We start from the raw sequence: 24,310 nt of genomic DNA, 5'->3' as shown, positions 1-24,310 counted from the left end.
TTCCCAAACTCCTCCCTTTTATTACATTATATTCATATAAATGACTGAAAAATATTATGTAGTAGCAAAAAATGTGTTATTTTTCATCACTCTTCGTCTTGCGTACAAATAAAAATTAGTAATCTTTAGCTGATGAGCAATCCTCAACATCAGATATGGAAACACTTCCCGACTCTCAGATAATTTTTCCTGAATTTCTGTTATTCCGCTTTTCAAACCTGTCCATTCGAGCACATAAAAGTAGTTTCTATAGATGGTTTTAAAAATCGGTATATGTATTTATTTTGAAGTACAAATTTCAAAATTATTACAAAGAAAATAGGGGGGAAATCGGTCGAAGACAGAAAAAAGTTCATTATATCCAACTTCCTCACTTTTTTGGTTCACTATATCCACTAAAAATAGCATTATAAGAGTATAGCAAGGCACGGGACCGAGCATTTCGATCACTATATCCGGGAGTTCACTATAAGCCGTGTTCACTATTACGGGGTTTGACTGTAGTATATATACAATAGACGATAGCATCAATCTTTTGTCAAGTTTTAATGATGGCTGTCTTCAATTCTGCATCAGACTAAGATTGCTTCTTTGTTGCATATACAGCCTTATTTAGGATAACTCTTCACGCTTTCTAGGGGATTGACGTCAAGAAAAGAATACGTAATTTATGACGGGCACACTATTATCCAAAACTTTGAAGACTTCGCAGCGGAAGAGAATGTGAATTTTTTTGTTGGAAAAAGACTGCAATATTGCCTTCAAATGCCTTTTATCAAAAACTGCTAGAAGCCCATTTAATCTGTAGCCCTAATACCTTCTGGTTTAGGTTCAATGACAAATTTACTCTCATAGCCAAAGTCAGTATATTAAAAATCTCCTCATAGCAGACCATTTTTGAAAGAGTTTTTTTCTTTTTTCTTTCTCGTCTACTGTTTCATGTTCTATAACCTACAAGAAATTTGCGTTATTTAAATATAGCAATAACCAATGTCAAGAGATAGCCACAAACAAAGAAGAATAAGAAATAAACGAATTAAGATGATCCAGACAGTTTTGTGTGCCATTACAATAACATTGGAAAAAGAAAGGAAGATTTCTTCTAGGCACAGTATGTGGAGGCTCATTAATTGCGTGAGATGGCTTCAGATATGGCATTTAACATAACGTAGCTTCTAGCTTCTCTCTCAAGTTGTATGAAGACTGCAGATAATAAAAAATTTCTAGAAATGGATTTATTGCTAGTTTTGAGCTAAAATTACTTTAACCAAGTCGGATTTTCCAGCAAGATATTACCTTCATTTACGTTACAAAATCTTCTTAGTGTTGGGTGTTGGATAATATGCCACTTTCCATGGATGACTTGCCCTTTTACCTGACCCACATCCTCAAGAAAACGTAAGGGCTATATTCAGTTGATCTTATACCAAAAAGTAGCAGTTTCAGTGTGTGGCATAATTGAAGACAGCCATCACTGAAACGCTGGCCAAGGTATAGTAAAACAAGCGAAACATCATTCCAAGTCTTAAATAAACATGACGGATATATTTTAGCTATAGTCAGCAGAAGTGGCGTCATTTCGATGGGACACTTTTTTTAAGTTTATGGCACCTCCCTTATTATTTTTAATATGTTTTTTCCCCGTCAAAATAAAGCAGGAAGGGAATTACTCTTTGTAAATATGTGTTGAGATGTAGACTTTCTAAAGATTGAACTTAATATAATAAGCTTTTTTGATTGATAAGTGACTTTTTGATTAATGTGGTTGTATTTTTTTCAGAGAGACTTCCATGAAGATACTTTAAACAATTCGTAAGTATTGAAATTTTTCCTTAAGTTGATGAATATTTAAAAGGTTCATAAATGTTTAGATTGATTTTATTTTTACTTATTTGAACAATTTTCTTTTAAAGAGACTTGATTTTCCTAGATGTGGATGTTTATGACGATGAGATTATGCATTATACTTTCGTTCCAAAATATGAGGCAAGTGCTTATCTTAAACTATTGAATAAATGTCAACGTGTATGCTATCTTTATACTAAATACAATGTTGTAAATTTAATTTATATTGTTTGTAATTTATTGTGAATGATGCATGAAACAAAATAAATTAATAGTTAGATAGTTTTGAACAGCAGTTCCCAATTTTTTTTTACCTGAAATAGGCGAGCTTTTGGCAGAACCCTGACACTTAATGAATAAATTTCAACAGCAATTGTAAAGGTATTGATTAAAAAAAAACCATTAATTATTGTGAAAATATACAATGATCTGAGTTTTATGAACTGTTTAGAAAATATTTAGGAAATATATGAAAAGTGAAATTTTTTCATCATATCGTTTTATCAATTGGTTGTTATGTTAGACAGTTAAAATCACCGGTTTGGAGCAGCGTCTAGTTGAGTTCTTAATTTATTTTATTGCCTGGTTTAACTGAAAATGAATAAGCTGAAATATGGTTTACATTAAAATAAAAAAAGGAAGAAAATAACGGTTGAGAATGGTTTTCAGAAAAACACACTGCATCATTGTTGAATTTGTTCATATTTATTAGATTTGAAATACTAAAAGAATTTTTCAAAAATGAATATCCTTCTCATAATTGTCTTATTATAATTTTATAAGAAAGAAATTGCTTTGGAATTTTTTTCTTTAAGCGCATTTCCATGAAACAATTTCATAAAAATAACGGTAAAATTTACTAAATAATGTATTATTAATCGCATATAAATTTAATTACAGATTTCAAAAATCATCACTGGTAAAAAAAAAATCCTACTTCTCGGAATCCTTGTAATCTTTTCACGGAATCCTAAGGTTCGGGGAACACCATATGGGAATTGCTGGCTTAGAACCATTATTATACAAATGAATGAGGCATCTAATTCACGCCTCTTTCTTTTTCTGAAGACGGGACGTAATGTTGATTATTCTTTTAATAATTGGAAGATATTTATGAATTAAACTGATATTATTATAAAGATAATTCATTAAAGTTTTCAAGTCATGAAAGTTATTGTCATAAAAATAATTTATTTTTACTTAAGGGAAAGTGGGAGAATACATTAAATTTGTAAAAATTTTAATGTTGACTAAACAAAGATAATAGCTCGTAAGCGTTTTTCTAAATAAAAAAGGAACAAGAACGAAAGAAAAGAAAAGACAAATTTTTTTTATGTTCGCAAAAAATTTAGTTCATTAGTAAGTTATAAATAAAATGAGAAAGACAATAGTGTAAGATTTTTTTCACGTTATTTTTATTTAGTTCTTGTAAAACATTTAATGTTAAATTCTTAATTTTGATTGTTGCATCATTTTTTTTTAAAAAAAATTAAATTATATCAGAGTTTTTGTTGATCTAAATAAAATTTATGTAATGGAATGTATTTGTGAACAACCAAAAATACTTACGTAAATCTTAAAAAAAAATTTCAAATGTAAACCTTTCAAAGCAACGTAACTTTTAAGCAAACTTCAAAAATATACGAGATAATGAAAGTATATTTAATTATTATAATGTTGGTCAATATTGAAGCTTAGTTTAACTTGGGTCTTAATTAAAGAAAGCTGGAAGCTGTTATACCACGTAAACAAAAACGTTTTTATGTTCTTAACGTAATAAAACTGAATAATGTTAAAGACGAAGTCTCAATCAAAAGAATAATTTAATAAAGTATATTTTATTAGGTTTATTTGAAAATAAATAAAATAAATTTCTGCTTATTCTCTGTGTAAATTCAAATAACAATTTCAAACAAATTTTACATTTAAATTCCCTTGCAATCAGAAAAGAATTAACAATTTTATCTCTTGGAAAAATATAGCAATATGATTGTTTTTGGAAAAATATAGAAATATGATTGTTTTGGAGATATATTCAGAGAATACAATTTATTTTGATCTATGAAATTAAAATTTGAAAACATATTCTTAAAAGAAGGCTATCATGTTGAATAAATAAATGACAAAAAAATTTTGCAGTTAAACAGACATTTTAAAACAGAACATGAATTAAAAAAATAGTACTTAGAAAATAAAATCGATTGCGAATCAGAGTATATCTCGTAAGAAGATTTTTCTTCTTACTCATTGTAAAGAGAGAGATAATAATTATGACTTTTTTAGAACCTATAAGAGATAAAATTTGAAGATAAAATTTTAAATAAAAATTTAAGAAATTAAGATTTAATAAGTTCGAAAGTATCATAAACATATTATTACTGGTAGTTTGAATGTTATAGAAAATTTAGAGAAGCTTTCTAAAATTTCTAAAAGGCTTTCTAAATAATCTCAATAATTTTTATCTAAAAATTTTCAATAGATTCTCCTAACCTTTAGGATTGCTTACAGAATGGAAATGGGATGTATATCATTGTTTGAAAACTTTAATTCTTAATAATAATAAGGGGAATGTAAGTAACTGTGAAAATTCAACTAATACTTCTACAATTAATCTTATAAGCAACTTCATAATAATACACAATTTATTAAGCAACTGCAAAGAATTTTAGTTCTGGATAAAGTTAACATTGATTAACAAAGATAAAAATTTAATTTAAAAATCTTATCATTAAAATTTTTTAGCTTTGTAAAAGAGTTTAAAAAAAGTTGGAAATGCACTATTTCAAATTTTAATTATCGGTCTAATATTTCAAAAAATTATTATTAAATTCTGAGCAATCACAATTATGGGTCTAATACTTACGTAGCTAAATCTGGCACTTTTTTTTTCAACAACCTCGACGAAATTATTAACAATATTAAAGAAGGTATTTCATGGATTATTATTTCCTAGATCTCTTTAATAACATTACAATATCTAAACTAAATGACAAAGTAATAGAATTGTTCTTATGATTATAAAAATGTACATAATTGCAAATTTCATTACTGGGAAATTCTAAATAATATATATCTTTTTAAGAATTATACTTAGATTGAAAACATTTTTTATTCAAACAGATGGAATAACACTGGAATCTAATTTTCGTCTAGCTATTTGCTTCTGGCTAACGTGCACTATAATGAAAAAATTTATACTCCAAATAACAAATTTGGTTTTAGATTTTTGTTGACTATATTATCTTTAATAGTCAAAATTATATATTTTTGTCATACAATATTAATCCTTAAGGAATTAATTTTCCTTCGTTATACTTCCGTTATACCTTCGTTTCCGTTCGTTCATCGAAGATAATATTAATTTTAATTTTTTGGAGTTAATTATTAAAAAGGAAGAGAATATTTACATTAATAAACGTACACAATGAAAATAAATATTTTAAGAATATTATTATTAAATATTTAAATAAACTAATTAATAATTAACTATAAATAAACATGGAATTCTAATATTTCTAAAACGCTTATTTAAGTACTATATTAAGTGAAATAAATATAAATTAAAATAGAATAAACAGAGATTAGAGCAATATTTATCTATTTAAAAAGCAAATGGACGTATATTTTTTCCAATTTGATTAAAAACAATGTGTATCCAAAAATGTAATCAAATTTTATACAATTACATACATGAGTCAATCATGTATTAAAATTATAAAAATGAATATTACATAGAAATCTTTTAGTTTTCCAGATTGATGTTTTTGTCATATCGAAATCCAATTCGGGTGAATTTGTGGCTAAACATTTTATAACTAGCCAACAAACTCCACCAATAATATTTAATAAACGTCAGTAATTTCTATAAAAAATCATCGAATTAAAATGTTGTATTTAAATTTCAGACATTTATTAAGTATAAACTTTGAACTCTCCAGGATAATATAATAACTTGCACAAATCCAGTTTTTCACCAAATCCAGTTTCCAATCTAAAATAACTTACAATTGACAAATTTCATTATTTGACTTTTGTTATTATTAAGATTAATTCTAAGAAATAATCGTTGTATTTTCAAACAGTATTCGAATTTTCTTTTTTACATAAATACTACAAATTCAAAATAAACTTTATAATAAATGTTATGCAGTTCGTTGGAAAAATGATTTATAATTAATTTTTTTAGTGAATGTGAATAATGATTAGCATTAAGATTTAGGCATAAGCCCTAAGTAATGCATTATGAATTTAATAGTATTAATTTTCATTGCTTTTATTTTACCAAAAAAATAGACTATTTTATTTGAAATTTTTTTCTGTACTTGTATATTCCATTGGGGTGAAATTTTTGTAAATATAAATGAAGCTTGAATTTTTTTTCCTTGTTTTAGCGCCTTTAAGAGGCTGTATTAGGCTTCTAAGAGGTTCCGGACCTGAAGCGCTGTTTAGAAAATGTTAAAAATAAAAGTCTTCTTGTTAAAAATGGAGGATATTAAATACAAATTAAAGGGAAGTAGATAGGGCGTACACCAATAATGCCGAAACTGACCCTTTTTGTCGTACCTTCTCTCAGCTTCTAAACAAGATATTACTTCAGTTTTTCCAAAGGATATTTACATATACGTGTTTGTACTGTGATTAACTGTTAATGCATTCTTCGGAAGAAACTTTTAGAAAAAATATGAACTGAGAATTTTTAATTTCTTAAAAAGTTTCATCATAAATTTTTCATAACTCAAAAAGTATTCCTTTAACATTAACATCGAAACATTTCCCCCTCATGCAACTGACATATCGCAGTATTTTCAAAAAACTTTAAAGCTATATCAAAATAAGTTTCCTAGAAAAATATCAGTTTTAGCAATATTGATAAATGCCCTAGCAACTCCTAAGCGTTAGATACTAAAATACTTGAAAATATTTAATGCCTATTAATGGCTAGAGAATAGCTATGATTTTTTTAATATTTTCCTTCAGGACATAGAGATATTTAGTTACGTTGGTGGATTCATTGGAATGTGGCTTGGAATATCTTTTCTTCAAAGTATACAGATTTTAGAACAACTCTTTTTCTCTGTTATCAAGTATTTCAAGAGGCCGATCTTAGATACATCTGAAGGAAGTATGTTAACCTAGCGTATTGGAATTGTATTAGTATATTATAAAAATTAAGTATTAAAATTATGGTTGTTTCTGTAAATTTATTTTAATTGGTAGTTTATTTTGAATGTAATAAGTTGAATTTTTTTTCGTTAATGTTCTACTAAATATTCAGTTAAAGAAAAAAAGTAAATTAATTTCGCTCACAAAATTGTGAAGAAAGTGAATCAAATAAAAGCTGAACTTTCCCCAATAATCTAGTTCAAGACGTTTAATGAAAATTGAAAAAACCAGCAATATTTTGCAGCATTTTATGTGTGGTTTTGTGATTATATTTTGATAACCTAAATACAGATGCAAAATTAATTGTAAGGAGGCAAAATAGTGTATGACAGATTTGTGTCAGAAATATTTCACTAAAATTAATATTTTAAACAAACAGTGAAGATATAATTTCAACCTCAAAGCATCACAGATAAACTATATACGATATGGAGTAATATTTTCAAAAAATAACACCTGTAAACCTATTAATAGCTAGTTAATTGTAAGATATAGTGTATAAAACGTGTTCGCATGAAATAAAGCTACTATCTTGATTGATACAATATTAGTAAGCACTCCTTTTTGCTGATATAATCGCGCGAACTGATGAAGATATTAAGATAGTATATATTTTTTACCTGATTTTTATTCTATTATTTATTTATTTATTGCTAAATATTTTATTTTTTCTCTGTTTTCATTATTCCGTATTTTTTTCATGTTTTCTCTACATTTTGTATTTATTTGATGAGTTCTCTAGTTTATGCGCATAAGCAGACCTGCAGCTTATGCGCAGTAAATAAAATTTATTGTTCTTAATTTTCTTCCTTTTACTCTTTTTTCTTTTCGTCCTTTTTGTAATTTATTTATTATGATATATATATATTTTTCTCAACTACTTATAAAGCTATTATTTGATTTTCTACACCAACAGCCATAAAAATTATCGTTCTAAAAATTTTCTTCAATAAAATTGTCTTGAATTTGTATCACATGCAAAGTAAACTCTCACACCGCAACTCAACGACTACAAAACTTTAATTAACGATCAGTGGTTTAACACTGTGAACACTGATTATGTTTAGATATTTTTTTTCTCACTTTTTTTAGAAATTAAGTTATGTGGATATGAAAATTAGACACAGTGATTAAATTTTGTTCTAAAACAAATTAGTTTTTTTTCCTTTTAAGTAATTATTTATTTAGGCAAATGGATGTTTGGCTACTTTCGAATGAAAAATAAACATGAATAAATGAATATTTAATTTCCAAAAAAACTTACTCTAAAGAAGAATAAGGAATCATATTTATAGGTTTAATAATAATTATAAATGAAATTTATTTATAAATAAGGACGACTCTTATAATTTATAAAGTTCTAAATTCTAAAGTTGAGAAAAAGAAAAGCTTCTGCATTTGTCTAAATGTAAATATCGAACAAAATCTCAACAGAAATAAGCATAAAGGATATAAGTAATCTCTCTTGAAAAACAGATTTTAAGAATTTCGGAAAAAAGCTTTTTTCCTATAAAAAATATAACTTCATAATGGAATTTTGATCCATTCACGCACATTGCACTTGTATGAAATCAGATGCAAAAACAAATCTTGCGAATAAGGATTATGTTTTCAAAAGACATCAGATGGCTCCGCGATATCACAATGTAAATTTTTATAATCTTTTGTACTATTCTGAAGGTATTACAGTTTCCCTTTTGCGCATTTCCAGATTTCAAAGAAAAAGAATTGTCTGTTCGAAATTCTCCAGGAATTATAAGTAAAGTATTCACAAAGGCTTCTCAGAATGCCCGTGTTTATTTCAGTTAAAAAAAATCTCCTCGAATAAAAGAAAGTAAATCAAGTTCTTTCTTAGGAGTGTGTTTTGAGTTCTAGAAAACAGCTGAACTACCATTTCAAAGCGATGTATCTTATAATCTGAGCATATATATAATTTGAAGTTACAAAAACAGATGAACATTTTTTTATAACAAATTAAACATAATCACAATAAATTTGGACATGATTGTTTTCTAATTATTTGTTAATGTACGTTTAATTAATTTTAAATGGTGCAATATTTGAAAGAGTTATCCCATACGTATAAGTGATTGCTACTTAAAAAATGAAATAGACTAATTTGTACACAAATAAGTGCACAGCATGAATTGATGGATTTAGAATAAAAACTATTGCGCAAAATGTGTTGAAGGATTTAGAACAAAAACAAATGCTCAAAATAAGTAAGGGGATTTAGTGCTAAAACTAATGCACTGAATACATGGAAGGATTTAGAGCAAAAACATCTTCACAGAATATGTTGAAGGATTTAGAACAAAACAAATGCTCAAAAATTATGGAAAGATTTAGAATAAAAATTTATGCACAAAATGTGTCGAAGGATTTAGTACAGAAACAAATGTGCAAAGTATGTAGAAGGAATTAGAACAAAAATAAATGTACAAAATATGCAAAAAGACTCCAAACAAATTAGAAATCCACAGTTTAGAAAAAAAAACAAATATATAAATTATGTAGAAGGCTTGAATATAAACATTGTGTTAAATATGTAGAAAGATTTAGAACAAAAACATTAAAATTAAATTATTATTATTCACTATGATAATATTATGATTAATGAGATCATTTATTTATTCACAGTTTATGAGAGTGCATCCTAGCTATAATCGATTTACAAAGCAGGAAGAGTAGAATAACGATAGCGTCTCGTGATAGCATAACCCAATAACGATAGTGTTAATGATATCGTAACCATGATAGACAATGATCAAGTCTTAAAAAAGGGTTGATATTGCAATCACATTTATATTATTTCATAAAATGAATAAAACAGTAGACGTAAATATTTGATGGCATAAAAATGCCTTTTTTTTAGTATGATGAATCTATTAGTACTACGGAAAGAATTGAATCATATTACATCATCGTTTCAATTAAAGAATGCTATGTAAAAATGATTTAAATACTTTTTTATATCGGAAAATGTCTTTCCCGCTCGCATTCACTTTAGTACATCTAGTTGGTACTTACTGGCTCTGGCTGATATATCTAACAGTCAGCACTAGTGAGAAGTTATTGGGTACAGTATAAATACTTTTAGAATCGTACCAGATTACACCTCTGATAATACATTTAAACAAGCGATAGCTACTTTCTGCGTATGTTATTCCTCAAAATCCAAAATGATCAAAAGGAAAATTAATAGATCAAAAATGTTCGAATATATAAAAGCTTTTTTGGGTGAATAGATAAAATTAAGTAATCACATTATCAACGTAAAACTCTTACGTAAAAAAAAAAAAAATTGATCATATATTTTGCACATATATATTTATATCATATATATTCATATTATATATATGTTGTTGTTGACGTATGCCTGTTTTGGCAGAAGGGGTGCGATTGTTCTTGTTTTCCAGTGGCGCCATCTATGGCCAAGAGTTCGACTTGTGCCTCACCATACGTCCCACCCGCTTATAGGGCGGACCCATTCATACATCCGTTCAATCATCCGCAGATCGTACATTTTCACATGAAGCAGATAACGATCGATCTCCAATCCAGTACCCCCAGAGGTATTGATTTGTTATATCAACATGGAGGACTTTTGCGACTCGACAGATTTAACGTGCATCAGTCACTTTACTACACGGGGGTATTCGGCTGGCGGGATTCAAACTTATACATACGTTTAGGGATTGGATCTTCACGTACCACGCATACTGGGTATCAATCTTAATGGTTTAAGGGATGACCTCAAATATGCTAGTTACTTAGTGCAGACGATACCTTAAATTACGAAATAATACACAAGAACGTTCTTTCTCTGAATAAGCATACTTTTCCTTCGACGGACATTAATTTATGATACTCAACATACGGAGGGGAGAGCGTCCATATTCTAAGAAATTTGTTTTCCATAATTTTGTCAGCAGAACGGTCGAAAGTTTGGTCCCCAAAATGTTAATTTTATTTTTTCGTATTTCGCTGTAACTCGAGAACGACCTAAGCGAAAACAATTTTTTTTGCACACAATTAAAAAGTTCGCTTATCTTAAAATATGGTTCACTTAAAACGCGATTTTTATTATTTTATTTAAATACATTCAAGAAAAGTTTTAAAAGTGAAGTATACAAAATATTACATTATTTTAAAGTATGCAATTTTATATAAAAAAATTTAAAATTTGTACCAAATCATTTGAATATTTCCTGGGATTTTGAGTTTTTTTCAAAAAAAAGAGTCGTATATTTAAAATTTAATTTCTTAAGAACTATACCTCCAAGTTTCGATCAAAATTTCTATTTTGACGTATAAAATTACTTTCTTCAAAATGATGTAAAAATTTGTGTGCTTAACAATTCAAAACTTTCTCAGAAGTAATTAAATCAAATAATAAAAAAATAATAATTTATTAAAAACTATTTTTGCCGGGAATTATTTTATGTTAAACTAATTTTATAGTTTTAAGGAACAAAAACTTTTCAATTCACTAAAAAATTTCTTGAGATAAGGCAAAATTCACATTAAATAAGTCAAACATAAGGGGTTTAAACTTCCGACTTCTCTTCTTGAAGAAATTATTCTTCTTGAACAAATTATCGAGACCATAATTAATAGATTGCTCCTATCTATCCTATTTTTCTAGAGATCAGAAATCCTAATCTCTAGAAAAGAAAGATATGTTTATTCAAAGAAAGTACTTCTTTGTGTCTTATTCATATATATGACATAAAATATCACCAACACTAATTGTTAAACATATTTTAGGTCTCTCATTTAAACCATTAAGAGTAACTTCCAATGCATGAAAATCCGATATTTAGACCAAAAGTTATTCAGAGTGTTCCTTTTTTTACTGAGCACTGATCCTTTATTCGCAAAGTACAGAATTAAAAATCTTAAACTAATATTGTATTACCAAATATGATTGTTCAATGAATCGTTGATTCGCAATGATTTTAATGATTCGTTATAAGACTTAATAAATAGTTTCGCAAGTTATGAACGAACACTAATGGAACATTGGATGTTAAATCTGTGCTAACAATTTGACATAAAAAAGTATTTCAATCTTTTCTCTTTTATTCAATCACTTGGAAAACAGCGTTAACTTCAGAAAATTTCTCTAATTTTTAAATAACTTTATTTAATCTCTTCAAATTCGAGTTACTAAGTTGGTATTTATATTCTTCAGAAAAAATAAAGATAATCTTAAACGTTAGGCTCTAACAGTTTAAGTTATTGAAGGGGAAAAATTGTCAAATATAGAATGTGCTCGGAAATACTCTAAAAATGTGAACACTTATAGGGATAAAAGTTTTTGTTTCTTTAAAAAAAGCATAAAAATGCTTTCATCGTTATGGAACAAACATTAAAATAAAACGTTTTCTAAAATAACGAACAGCGTTACCTGTAACAAATACCTGTTATAAAAAATGTTTTCTGAGGAAAAGAAATTTCTTGTTACTTTTTCTGAGTACGCCCTTTACTATCGTAATGTCTATCCAATAAGATGAAGCTAAAAGAGGACCTAGAAAATTTTATATAAATATATATTTTTTATGTTTAAACGAGTTCTTAAAGCATGGTATAAAACATTTTTATAAATAACTTACAGTGGTGAACTTTAGAAATAATCAATCTTAGATAGATGGTACTCTATCCGAAATGCTGGTATTTATTATTATTTGTATTATTATTACATATGGCCATTTATTTACTTAAACTTAAAAAAATATTTCAGTATCTTATTTTAAGTTCACGAACAATTAATGTTTAACCCTTCGTGCACGATAGATGCCTCTCAGGCCTCACCTTCTATAAACTACATACCGTCTGATGGGGTGACTTTGTGCAAACTGTTAATTATTAAATAACTAACATTATAATAATTAAAAACCAAAAAAAAAATGCATGATTTGTTATCTCAATTGATAAGACTTTTAAAGTATAACCTACTTTCCTGACAGGGATAACTAGAATTTCTTCAGCCGAGCAGACTTTCCAGTCTCCGATTTTGCGACGTTAAAAAATTTGAAACCGTTTGCAACTTGAGCTCACGATTTTTCAAGAACAATGATGTCTGCATTGCCATTTCATGATAAACCATTAGTTTGTTATGTTGACAACTCAAATCAGTACCGAGCTTAAAAAAATAACCCTAGATGGCGCGACGCAAAATTTGAAAAAATGACAGTTTGCACAAAGTCACCCCTCGTTGCATAATTTCACCCCATCAGACGATACCAATTTAAATATTTAAATATTTTTTGTCCTAATGTTCAGTGACATAATAAATTTATTCAGTGGTCTCCAAGTATGTGGTACGTGAGTACGCAATGAGTCTTGTCTAGTAAGCACTTTTACCTTTACTGGTTTTATGTATATGTATTATACTACACTTAACAGTATAACAAGTAGAACATATTGTAGATATGTTCGTAAAATGGAAAAAATTAATTTTTTTTTAGTTATTTATTCGTCAATGTCATTGTTTGTAATCAAGTTACATTTTAACTTGGCACAAAATGTAATCAAGTTGCATTTTGTGCCAAGCTGACTAGCGTTCTTTTATAATGATGGTTCCTTTGTTCAAACAAGAAAAAAAGAGTGGCAGAACAGGAATGTCATTCTTCAGATTTATTTTTGATATGCAAAATTGTTCAGTCTATCAGAGTTGAGGGCTAAAAATCCAAATAACCAAAGAACTCAAACAAATTTTTTTAACGGAAAAATATTTCAAAAACTCCTGCTAAACAAAGTGGCGAGCAAACTATTGTATTAATAGTTCAAGCATTTACCAATGCCAATGAATGCGCCAAGCTCAGTGAAATGAATATTTTAAGTGACCTCAGCGCTCAGTGATAAGATGTCTGGCATTTTTTTCACGTGTTTTGTTGTGAGAAAAAAAAGAGCTTCGGTGAGCTGATAAACCCTACACTAACACTTCAGGTATAGCCTATCTAGGAAAACAACTATCTCTTGCTGACATTGCTTGCAAGTGTAAGAATATCAAGAAGCTTGGTTTTGTAATTTCTATATATTATCAGAAATTGACTGCAGATCATTTATGAATAGAATATCAAAGTTGAGCCAGTATTACAAAGAAGGAATGGGGTATATGAAGCACCGGAAGAGAGTAGGAGGAAATTTACTTTTTTCTTTATGGCTCCGAATGGATAGAAGAACATGTTAGCGTGAGTAGGAAAATATTTAACAGTATTTTTATTCTGTCGTCTAAGCAGCTGAGTACTGTAGCAAAATAAGGATAGCAATCCTATGAAGGAGAAGAGGGGGGGGAAGCCATAGGTGGTAACGCACGCAAAGCAGAATTTTCCAAAAATAACGGTGAGCTGATTGCAACTCATAACAATTCCTCCCCCAGTGAAGTTAATCATTATTAAAGCAAAAAGTCTAGAAGCACCCAACTGATTCAAATTATTTATTAATGTTCGATGCATACCAGAAATATCACTTTGACAGTTAAGTTAAGTATGCGTAATGCAAGTTTATTTTTAAAAGGGATTTCAAAAGAATTGCAAAAGAAAGAAAAGAAGAAAGACTCATTGGAAATATACAATTTACTCAAGAAGACTTGAGGACAAATACTTTTATCGAAACTTGGGTGGTTGTTGAGGAATGCTTACTGGTTTTATTTTGTTCTTTTTCAACTACAGAATATATACAAAATAAATCTTGAAATTAACTTTGCTTTAATTTCGTTATTTTATACTTTTTCTATATCTAAAACTTAACATGAATAAATTTTCAAAAATGTGGGAAATTGATAAAAAATAAATAGACAGCATAGATAAATTTACGATAAAAAATAACAATATTATTAAGAAGGTATTTGAAAACTAAAAGTAAACTTAAGGAATTCTGTTTAATACGTAAAGTATTGTTGGCAACAAATCAGAAGGAATGAGAAGAAGAGTGGCTGAAACGAGTAATTTTTGGCTCTCCCGATAAATTTTCTTTTGTTGGACTTCTCTTTTGTGGTCACTATCCATTTCTTGCTCTCAAGTATAGTGATTTATCATGTACTCCTTATGCTTAAGTCTATGACAGTAATATGACAACAAAAGTTATTCACCAAGCTTTTTTTGCATTTATTAAAATTAAAAAAAATTAACGTTTATTGTTACTTGTATTATATGTAATACTGTATCAAATGGATTGCTGTATTATATGTAGTACTTGCATTATATTATTACTTAACATAAACTCTAATTTTTTTAAACTATCGTGATTTTAATGGGATAAAATAAAGGTGTGTACAATAAGATAAAAAATAAATGTACTCAGTTTATTCTAACAGTTTGCAAAGGGCATTAAAAAATCCGTTTTCATAAGTTTTTATTGTGTTGCTCTCCTTAATAAATGCATAACTTAGATTTTTTATAAAATTAACATTACCTTGCCTTTATTTGAGTGTCTTTAGAGATTAAAATATTTAACTATACCTTAAGTATACATTTACTTATTTTCAAACACAAAAGATTTTCTAAAGCTTATTTTTTATTAATCCTGATGTCTCTTTGAAACCTTCTAGAATATATTAAAATCTAAGCAAAATGTGTTTTAAAAAATGTATAATGTTAAAAACTAATTGAATAGATAAAACATTCCATTATGTGTGCAACGTAAGTACCTTAACCTAATTTTTAAGATCAAATAAAATTTAATTTATTATAAAAGAACATTAATATGTAATGTCAAGAAAATAATACTTATAATTTTATAAAGTAACGTTTTTCTTCATTAATTTCGTCCAACATAATGTTGAATATTTTTTCAATCATTTAATTCTAATATGATTAATAATATCTCGTGGGGCTTGCCATTTTTTTGTGTTTAAGTAACAAAAATTTTTCATGCAGTCGAAATTATGACATTTTAGAATGTCAAAATATTTTAAGCACAAATTGAAAAAAAAAAATTATAATTACTTATTATCTGGAATATAATGTAAATTTAAAAGATTATTTTTCTTACAATAAATAAGTAAATAAAAAAATTATAAAAATGAATTTGGAAAAGAGTTTTAGGTTGCATGCAGAACTTATTTCCTTTATTGAACTTATTTATTATTACTTTGTTAACGTTAATAGATAAAGTGTATTTTTGAATCACTAGCAATTACATCTGATTATGATAAAATAAAAACTTTCATTACAAGTAAGTTTCTAGCTAGTGTTAAAAAAAGTATTCTCCGAAATGCACATTTATTTTAGTAATACACTATAACTTTTAAAATATTAAATAAATTTTTGTATGTAACATTAAGGTAATATATAAAAAAAATATGTCTTACTGATTTTTTTCTTGTTTTGAAATTTCTATAAAAATAATGTTGTTTACTTTTGATGTAGGAATTTATTTTATTTTAGAAGTTTTCTAAATATTTTATAAGATTTGAAATGTAAGTCTCTTCGATAAGAAGTAAAAAAAATGTCCTAGATAATACTTTTTTCAAATTTTTCTTTTCGTAATTTATTAAAAGTATTTCCATAAAATTGACGGTTTTCTTTATCAAAAACGCCTTTTCCTTGTAAAAGTCTTTTTTGCAATATTTTTTAAACAAAAGTTTATCTAAAAACAATTTTTTATTAAGCTACAGTGTACTTTTTATGATGATATTCTAATATATTTTCGGATTTTTCGTTATGTTTACTTGTTCTCTTCCTTAGATGACACTACTTACAAAGGATACTTAATGAATTGATAAAAGTTTTTTTTTTAATTTTTGCCTGCTTTGTTACAAAACTAACTATGCTAAAAATTAATAAAACATGACATAAACATGTAAAAACATGATTTACATGGTTCACTTTTGTTTCTGTATATTAAATCTTTGGGGATAGTAAAAAACCTTTAAGGAAGCTATTGAGTTTTACAGTCAAAAAACTGATTTCAGGTTTAATTACTTTTATTAATTTATTAATAATTTTATAAAAAAAAATCATAATCATCAATAACCAAAAAAATACAAGGGTAATTCTTTTACTAACGGTTGTACAATACGGTAATTTTGATCTGCGAAACTCCATTTATAGAACTGGGTTAGCAGGTTGCTCAAAAAAGAATTTTGTCAAATGGCATACGTAGAAAATAGAAAAAAAAAGGATTATCTTTTTCAAGCTGATCATATAAAACATAGTTAGCTAATTAAAAGAGTATATTTTTTGAAATATTTCTCACAAGTTATTGAAAACTCCTTTACAAATTTTATGAAAAAAATGAGTAAATATAATTCATAATAATCAATTAGAAATATAAAGGGAAATAGAGTAGTTCTTTTTTCATAACTTTTGTTCAATACGGTAATTTAGATCTGCCAAAGTTCATTTATAGAACTGGGTCATCAAGTTGCTAAGGAAAATAATTTTGTTTTATAGTAGATGTAGAAAATATAAAGGAAAGTTTATCGTTTTCTAGGTGATCATTTAATGGCAAGCTTAGCTAGTAAAAGATTTTTTTTTAAATATTCCTAAAAATTTATTAAAAACTCCTTTGCATGTTTTATGAAAAAAAACTTTAAAAAAAATATATAAATATTTCTAAAGGATATTTTAAATTAAAATGCTTTAAGTCTCTCTATCTCCTTGCTTTTCGGCTGTTTCGTCAATCACGTTTAATAATATTCTATAACGAAAAAAATTCTTCTAGCGACCATATTTCGAAAGCTGTGATCATTGTTTTGAATTAGAAAAAGAGAAAGTTGATCAATAGGTAAGAGAAGTATATGCTTGAGCAACATATTTAAACAAAAAAAGGGAAAAAAGAGTGGTGAGGGTTGGGTTAGAACCTAGATGTTGTAAGAAAATAGATTTTCCATTACTTAGAAGCAATATACTATCTAAATTATTAAAACTTTTCAAAATATGAAATTATTTGCTGAAATATAAATGAGTAGCTGAGGAACAGTGTTGAATTATTTTTGCAGGAAAGAACTCAAACCTATAATTATAAGTTAAAGCGTTCAAGAGAAAATGAAATAAAATAATGCCCAACTCCATCAAATTACCTAAAGAAAGTATGTTTACTCAAAAGAATTCAAGTTAGAATGAGGGTAAAATTTGTGCAATGTGCTCAAATTAAGAGAAGCAATGTAACCAATGTGAATGCAATAAAGAAAGTAAAAAAAAAAAAAAAAAAAAGAAAAANAAAAAAAAAAAAAAAAAAAAAAAAAAAAAAAAAAAAAAAAAAAAAACAATGCGTCCGAGTGTAATGTACAAGCAACAAAAACAGTCAATAAGCAACATAAATAGAATAATGAATAATTTTCTTTAGTTCCGAATGCGGTTGTATTGACACAGTAAGGTTGAAGAATACGAAACGTTATATGATTATCATTCAGACTCTTAAGACTTCACGAAAAATTATTTTATGACAGTACACGGAAGGAATTCAGTTAATCTATTTAGTCAGACTTGTTAGAAAAATTGATAAGTATATAATTTAAATATTAATTAAGACAATTGCAATAATATCATTGTGTATTACTCTCCCTGAGTAAAAAGTAACAAAGTGTAGATTTTAGAATTTATATAAGCTTTAGATTCATTTAATTTTACTTATATTACCACAGCTTAAGTATTTCATTTTCTGATTAAATTTCAGAACTGTTCCGTTTATATTAATCTCCTAACAGGTGTGAATGAAATTTTGAAACTAAGTTTTCTAATAAGACTGAATTATAAATATGTGCATTTAACGTATTTAGCAAGGACGTAAATGAAAGGACGGAACAAAATTTACATTTTCTAACATCTAAGAATTCAAATACGAGATTTATTAAACAATAAATTCTAATTTTAAAGATGTGTTTTATTATTAATCATAAACTTATTCGAAATGTTTCATGCATTTTTGAATTGATAAAGACGAGAATAATGTGCATTGGAATACAATCAAATGCTATGAATAAATTAAATTGAATTCGAAGATTTTAACTTACTTGATTGACTAATAAGATCATAAGGAGCTATAAAAGCAGTTTCAGAAATGAAATAGAATGTATTAAAATCAACACCAAAAGGATTACGACGTATAAACAAACTGAGAATTTTAAAACTTCACTCACAAACAATGAAGGAAGTTAATAAATTTGAAATTCATAGCAAATAATTTTAGAAAATGATCTAGTTCGTTTAACAAATAATAGTTTGTTTAAATATCAAAATTATAGTTATGTATAATATTACGGACTTTGAAAGACGAATAAGTTCGTAAACATAACACAAATTTAGTAATCAACACCAATACATTTATTTTACAAATTTATTGGTGTTAATTGCGAAATTCGAGTTAAGTTTAAGTGCTAATTCATGGTAATCAATTTAAATAGCAAACATTTTGGATGCATTTTAATTTAGAAATAATCTTTAAATTGCCATATTGTATTCGTTACTTATTAAGCCTTATTAATATTAAAGCAATGTAATTATTAGCCTTATAATAAGGCTTTAACACTACAAGAAATGGATACTTAAGTATCGAGAAACTGTCGTTGTTTTTTACGAAATCGTTTCCTGGTATATGATTCGACCAACAGTTTCGTAAAATTGATGGAATAACTATCGTCACTCTTAAAAGAAAATGTCAAAACTAAGCATATATATTGTCATTCTATTTTTTCCAAATAAAAACTGGTAGTTCTCTAATGTATCTAACTTTTCTAACAATCACTCTAACGTGGGTAACATATAGGTGGCACAACACAATAAGGGCAAATAGAATAATTACACACCTGTGTCCACAGCGGGATTCGAACACGGGATCCACCATGCAAATGGTCAGATTCGTTATTCACTTAATTTTTGATCGTCTAGTCTTCATCCTAGTTTCGTCATTCCCCAATTCTAACAATCTGTCACAATGCACCAGGAGGAAGTTTTGAGTTAAGGAAGCGTTTTCGTCATATATATTTGTGAGTTCCCGTTTCAACACGCTTCGTTTCGCGACGAATTAATATTCAAAATTATTGAACTATAGCTCAAAGATGAATCATCAAAAGTGAGAGTTTTATTTCCGAGAGTGTTCATATTAATAATACAAAAAAGCGTTTTAGCAAACAAATATACTTAATTTATAATTAAAATGTAATATGTAATTATACCTATATTACACAAAAATTATTAAATTTTTTTTTCAAAGAATTTCGAATGGATTCTTCGTGTTCTAAATGTAGAAATTATTAAAACATTGACAAGTGGAAAGTGTCAGAAAGTAGTTGTGCCAGTTTCTTCAAAAAACTTTCTTTTACTACAAACTTTATTGGTTTTGAGACAGAATACAACTAACTGGTTAAGTGAATCTCAAATAAACTTTTGTGCTTGGAACAGTCTTAATATTAATTATATAGAGATGCCTTTTCAAAGAAAGAGTGTATTTATGAAACTTTTCATGATCACTAATAGAACTAAAAAAATGCTGTAGTAATTGATAAAATGGAAATACTTCCAAAAAATCAAAAATAAATATTGGTAATTTTTGTTTTTAATACAAACTTTAAGTTATAGCTTGTTAATTGTTTGTTTCAAAACTTATGTTTACTTTATGTACAGTTAGGAAATCAGTTCTATTCATATTTTTAACAGTAACAATCCATAGATTTTTTGAAGCAAAGGAAAGCATACACCAAAAGAAATCAATTTCCTGCCAAGGAAGACCTATTTCATTGGGAAATAGAATTTTTCAAATCATTGAATTCGTATTTTATTTATTTTTTGGAAGGTTCTTTTAGAAAACTGATTCGGGGGAACAAGATTGATATACTGACAACACAGGCATTTTAACTTGTTTTACAATTTAGTAGATGGCTTTGAACAAGAAAGTTGCATTGCAAAATGAACATTGGACAACGCAAAATAGTTCATAAAATGAATTGATTAAAGATTTGCTTAAAAGTTTGATAACTTAAACTTTCTTTCGAAACTTTTTCTTTTTGGAATAATTTGTTTTAAAAATCAGATTGTATGAATTTTTAAATAATTTATTAAAGTGAGAGAGAGTAATTGTTTTTTGGCAATAAACATATAATGTTATGAAAAGATAAAAGTTACTTAAATAAAGCGTTTCAAATTTTTTATTATATTAACACGGATTTGATTTAGTTATTTAGTTTTAAACTGTATCGAGAGAAAATTAAAATTATTAGTTTTTCTCGCTTACTACTGCAACGACTTTATTCAAGTTTTGTTTACTTTAAAACTCGTTGAAATCTTTTCTTTCAAGAGATTTTTAAATCTTAAATGTTTAAATCTTAAAAATATCTGACACAAATGTTAAATCTTAAAATTTAATTGATTGCTTTTAATATAAATTGAATACTCATTGTTTTAACTACATACGCTGACTAAATTTTGAATGAAATTTACATATTTACATATTTGCATGAAATTTAAATGTAACTATTAAAAATAAATCTTCCTTTTTTAACAATTTATCAGTTTTTGTTATTTTTATCTAATACATTTAATACTAAATATTACGTTGCAAGGTTATGGCAGGGGATATTTTCATCACTTTGTAAATAAAAATAAATATCTGTCTACATGTATGCATATTGATATCTCGTGAATGAGTACAACCCAAATAATTTGGTGCGCTATTTTTTCTTCCATTTCTTTTAATAATTTGGTATTAATTATTTTTTAAACCCAAGTTAAGGCTAGCCATTTTGTAATTACGACTTTCTAAAGCCTAACATTTTAAAAAACTACATTAGTTTAATAAATATTTTTTTAAGAAATATAAATTACGATAAAACTTCGATGATAGTATGTTTATAGAATCTTTCAATCAAAATTCTAAGCCAAATTTCCAACTACATCTAGCACTCAAAACTGTACTGAAGCTACGTGTCCATCAATGCAAGATTTAATCATATTCCGGTCATTGCCAACAGAATTTATACTGATATAGAAGTCAAAGCGTATAATATCGTTAACCGAAATTCCAGCCGACATATTTGAAGAAATCATGACCTATATAATGTTAAATTGCATTCAAATTAAAGTATAGGACCAACTAGGTTATACATTACTTTTTACCAAATGTTAATTTTAAGGAAGAAATGTTTTCAATGTATTCTATTTCTTTCGTGAGTTTGCTTTTATATAAAACAGATATTTTATCCAAAATTCTATAGCATAGGAGACAATGTAAGCATTAATTTATTTTGTTCTGAACGAAACAAATTGTCAGGTAGTTTTATTTTCCCAAATAAAATTGTAGATCTCTAATAAAGTCCCGAAAGGAAGTGGAAAAAATTTTAGTTTTAAGCATATAAATAAATAAATGCATGGAATACTGTGAAATAAAAACGTTAGTTGAAATGAAATGCGTTCTGACAAAACACGCTTGTACTTTTTGGTAACTCAAGCGCAAGACAATAATAAAATGCGACTCGACTTTTCCAGAATTCTCAAAAACATATCAATAAAGAAATTCCGGTATGTATTTAAATTAAAGTTAGTACCTTACCATTTTTTTTCCTCAAAAATGAAAAAAAAATTTATAAAACGCTAAGTTGATTATTCTATAATTCACTTTCCTCTTTCTAATTATTTTATTTTTTTAAAATTTAATATTCTAAATGAAATAACTAGATAATACGAATTATAGAGCTTTTTGTCCTTATATTCTCCTATTTCTAGAAAATACAAATTTACAAGTAGGTTTTAAAATTTTAAAGATATTATAGAGGTATATTCTTTTATGTACCTATTTATAATTTATTAGGCTAATTTTTTGTAAGTCAGGCGCATGCTGTAAAAAATTTTGGTTCAAATTGCGGTAAAAAGGACCGGCACTGAAGGTGCCGGCACTTTTTAGCATAAAATCCATTTCTACCAGAACATGCTACGGTACAAAAAATCTAATATAATTTTTACTAATCTAATGATCTAATTTTTACAATCCAATCGAATTTAACAATCCACTTTTTAATCTGACTTATTTTTTTACAGTAATAATTACCGTAATTAATTAATTGATGTTATGTTCATTTTAAGAATGCTTTGAATATTAAATCCGACTCTTAAAACAATCCATACACTATTTTTCCATTTTCTTTCTGCAAAAGAGCTCAAGAGTCCCCGGAATTTTCAAACGAAGTTTGCATTCGAATCGAGACTGAGATTTATGTATTCATAAAACGTATTTGCGAATCGAACTTTTGCAATATTGTCATATAACGGCTTTCCATTTATTCATAACCAAATTGCGGTTATATTTTTTAAAATAAAAAAATGGAGAAACATGCGAAAATAAATTGAAATGCAATTATCTTTAAGAATAAGTGCTTATTTGGAAAAACTGAAAATATTTTGGTTGGTTCAGACACTATTAAAAAGGAAAAAATGTTAAAAAATAACTATCCAAAAGATTAATATTTTTAATGTGACTTAAAAAGGTTTCTTCTAAAACACAAAAATTAATAATTGCATTAAGAATATAATCAATTAATGAACTTTTTACTACCCATAATAAACGAATTTAAATAACCTTGAAAATTGAGGATCTATGCTAAATTAATGAAATTTTTTATTCGTTTAATTAAGCTCAGCATTTCTCATCTGAGGCAATTTGTCTCTTACTCATTTCACTCTTTTCGGGTTACTTTTGATTAAGTTTTTAAAAAGCTACAAAAAAAAAACCTCTGAATAATTTCAGATATTATAATCTCATTTTTAAGATAAGGCAATCAGGCTTAGCATAAAACAATCAAAGTATTGAAACTGTCATATACACTTTTAAAAAAACTACTGATTTGTGTATACTACAAAAAAAAACTCTGGATCAAATTACGGCAAAAAGTACCAGAAAATGTGTCAGTACATTTTATCGTAAAATCCACTTTTACCGGAATTTGTTACACAGCAAGAAATCGTATATACCGTAATTTTTTCAGTAATAATTACCGAAAAATCACTGAATTACTTTAATTACATACCACTGAAAAATTGCGATAAATTTTAGGGTAAAATGGACTTTACAGATGATACATCATAAGTGCCGGTACTTTATACTGTATCATTTTACAGTGTAAGACGAATAAGCTTGTTTTTAGGATATGACAAATTTAGAATATATACTGATCATAATAATAATATATTAAGATAAAATCTACCGGCACTAAGGTGCCAGTACGTTTTACCGTAAAGTACATTATTGCCAGAGATGTTGTAGAACAAAAAATCTGATATAATATGATTTTTACAGTTATAATTATGGTAAAACTACAGAATTATTTAAATTAAATAAGTATTACTGTAAAAAGTATGTTATC

The 24,310-nt window shown here is 26.9% G+C and overlaps 1 protein-coding gene across 1 annotated transcript in view; it reads left to right on the top strand.

The window, feature by feature from the left end:
- LOC110282461 (uncharacterized) overlaps nt 1-24,310 on the top strand; it is a 62,371-nt gene that overhangs the window by 21,417 nt on the left and 16,644 nt on the right. Inside the window, exons 10-12 of the mRNA XM_071188238.1 lie at nt 1,781-1,812; nt 1,914-2,025; nt 6,823-6,967. Coding sequence (XP_071044339.1) covers nt 1,781-1,812; nt 1,914-2,025; nt 6,823-6,967 — 289 coding nt within the window. The remainder of the gene's footprint in view (nt 1-1,780; nt 1,813-1,913; nt 2,026-6,822; nt 6,968-24,310) is intronic.

The sequence above is a fragment of the Parasteatoda tepidariorum genome, chromosome 2, assembly GCF_043381705.1.
Source record: "Parasteatoda tepidariorum isolate YZ-2023 chromosome 2, CAS_Ptep_4.0, whole genome shotgun sequence".
NCBI classification, from domain to species: Eukaryota; Metazoa; Arthropoda; class Arachnida; order Araneae; family Theridiidae; genus Parasteatoda; species Parasteatoda tepidariorum.
This window is presented reverse-complemented; position numbering and strand designations above follow the sequence as displayed.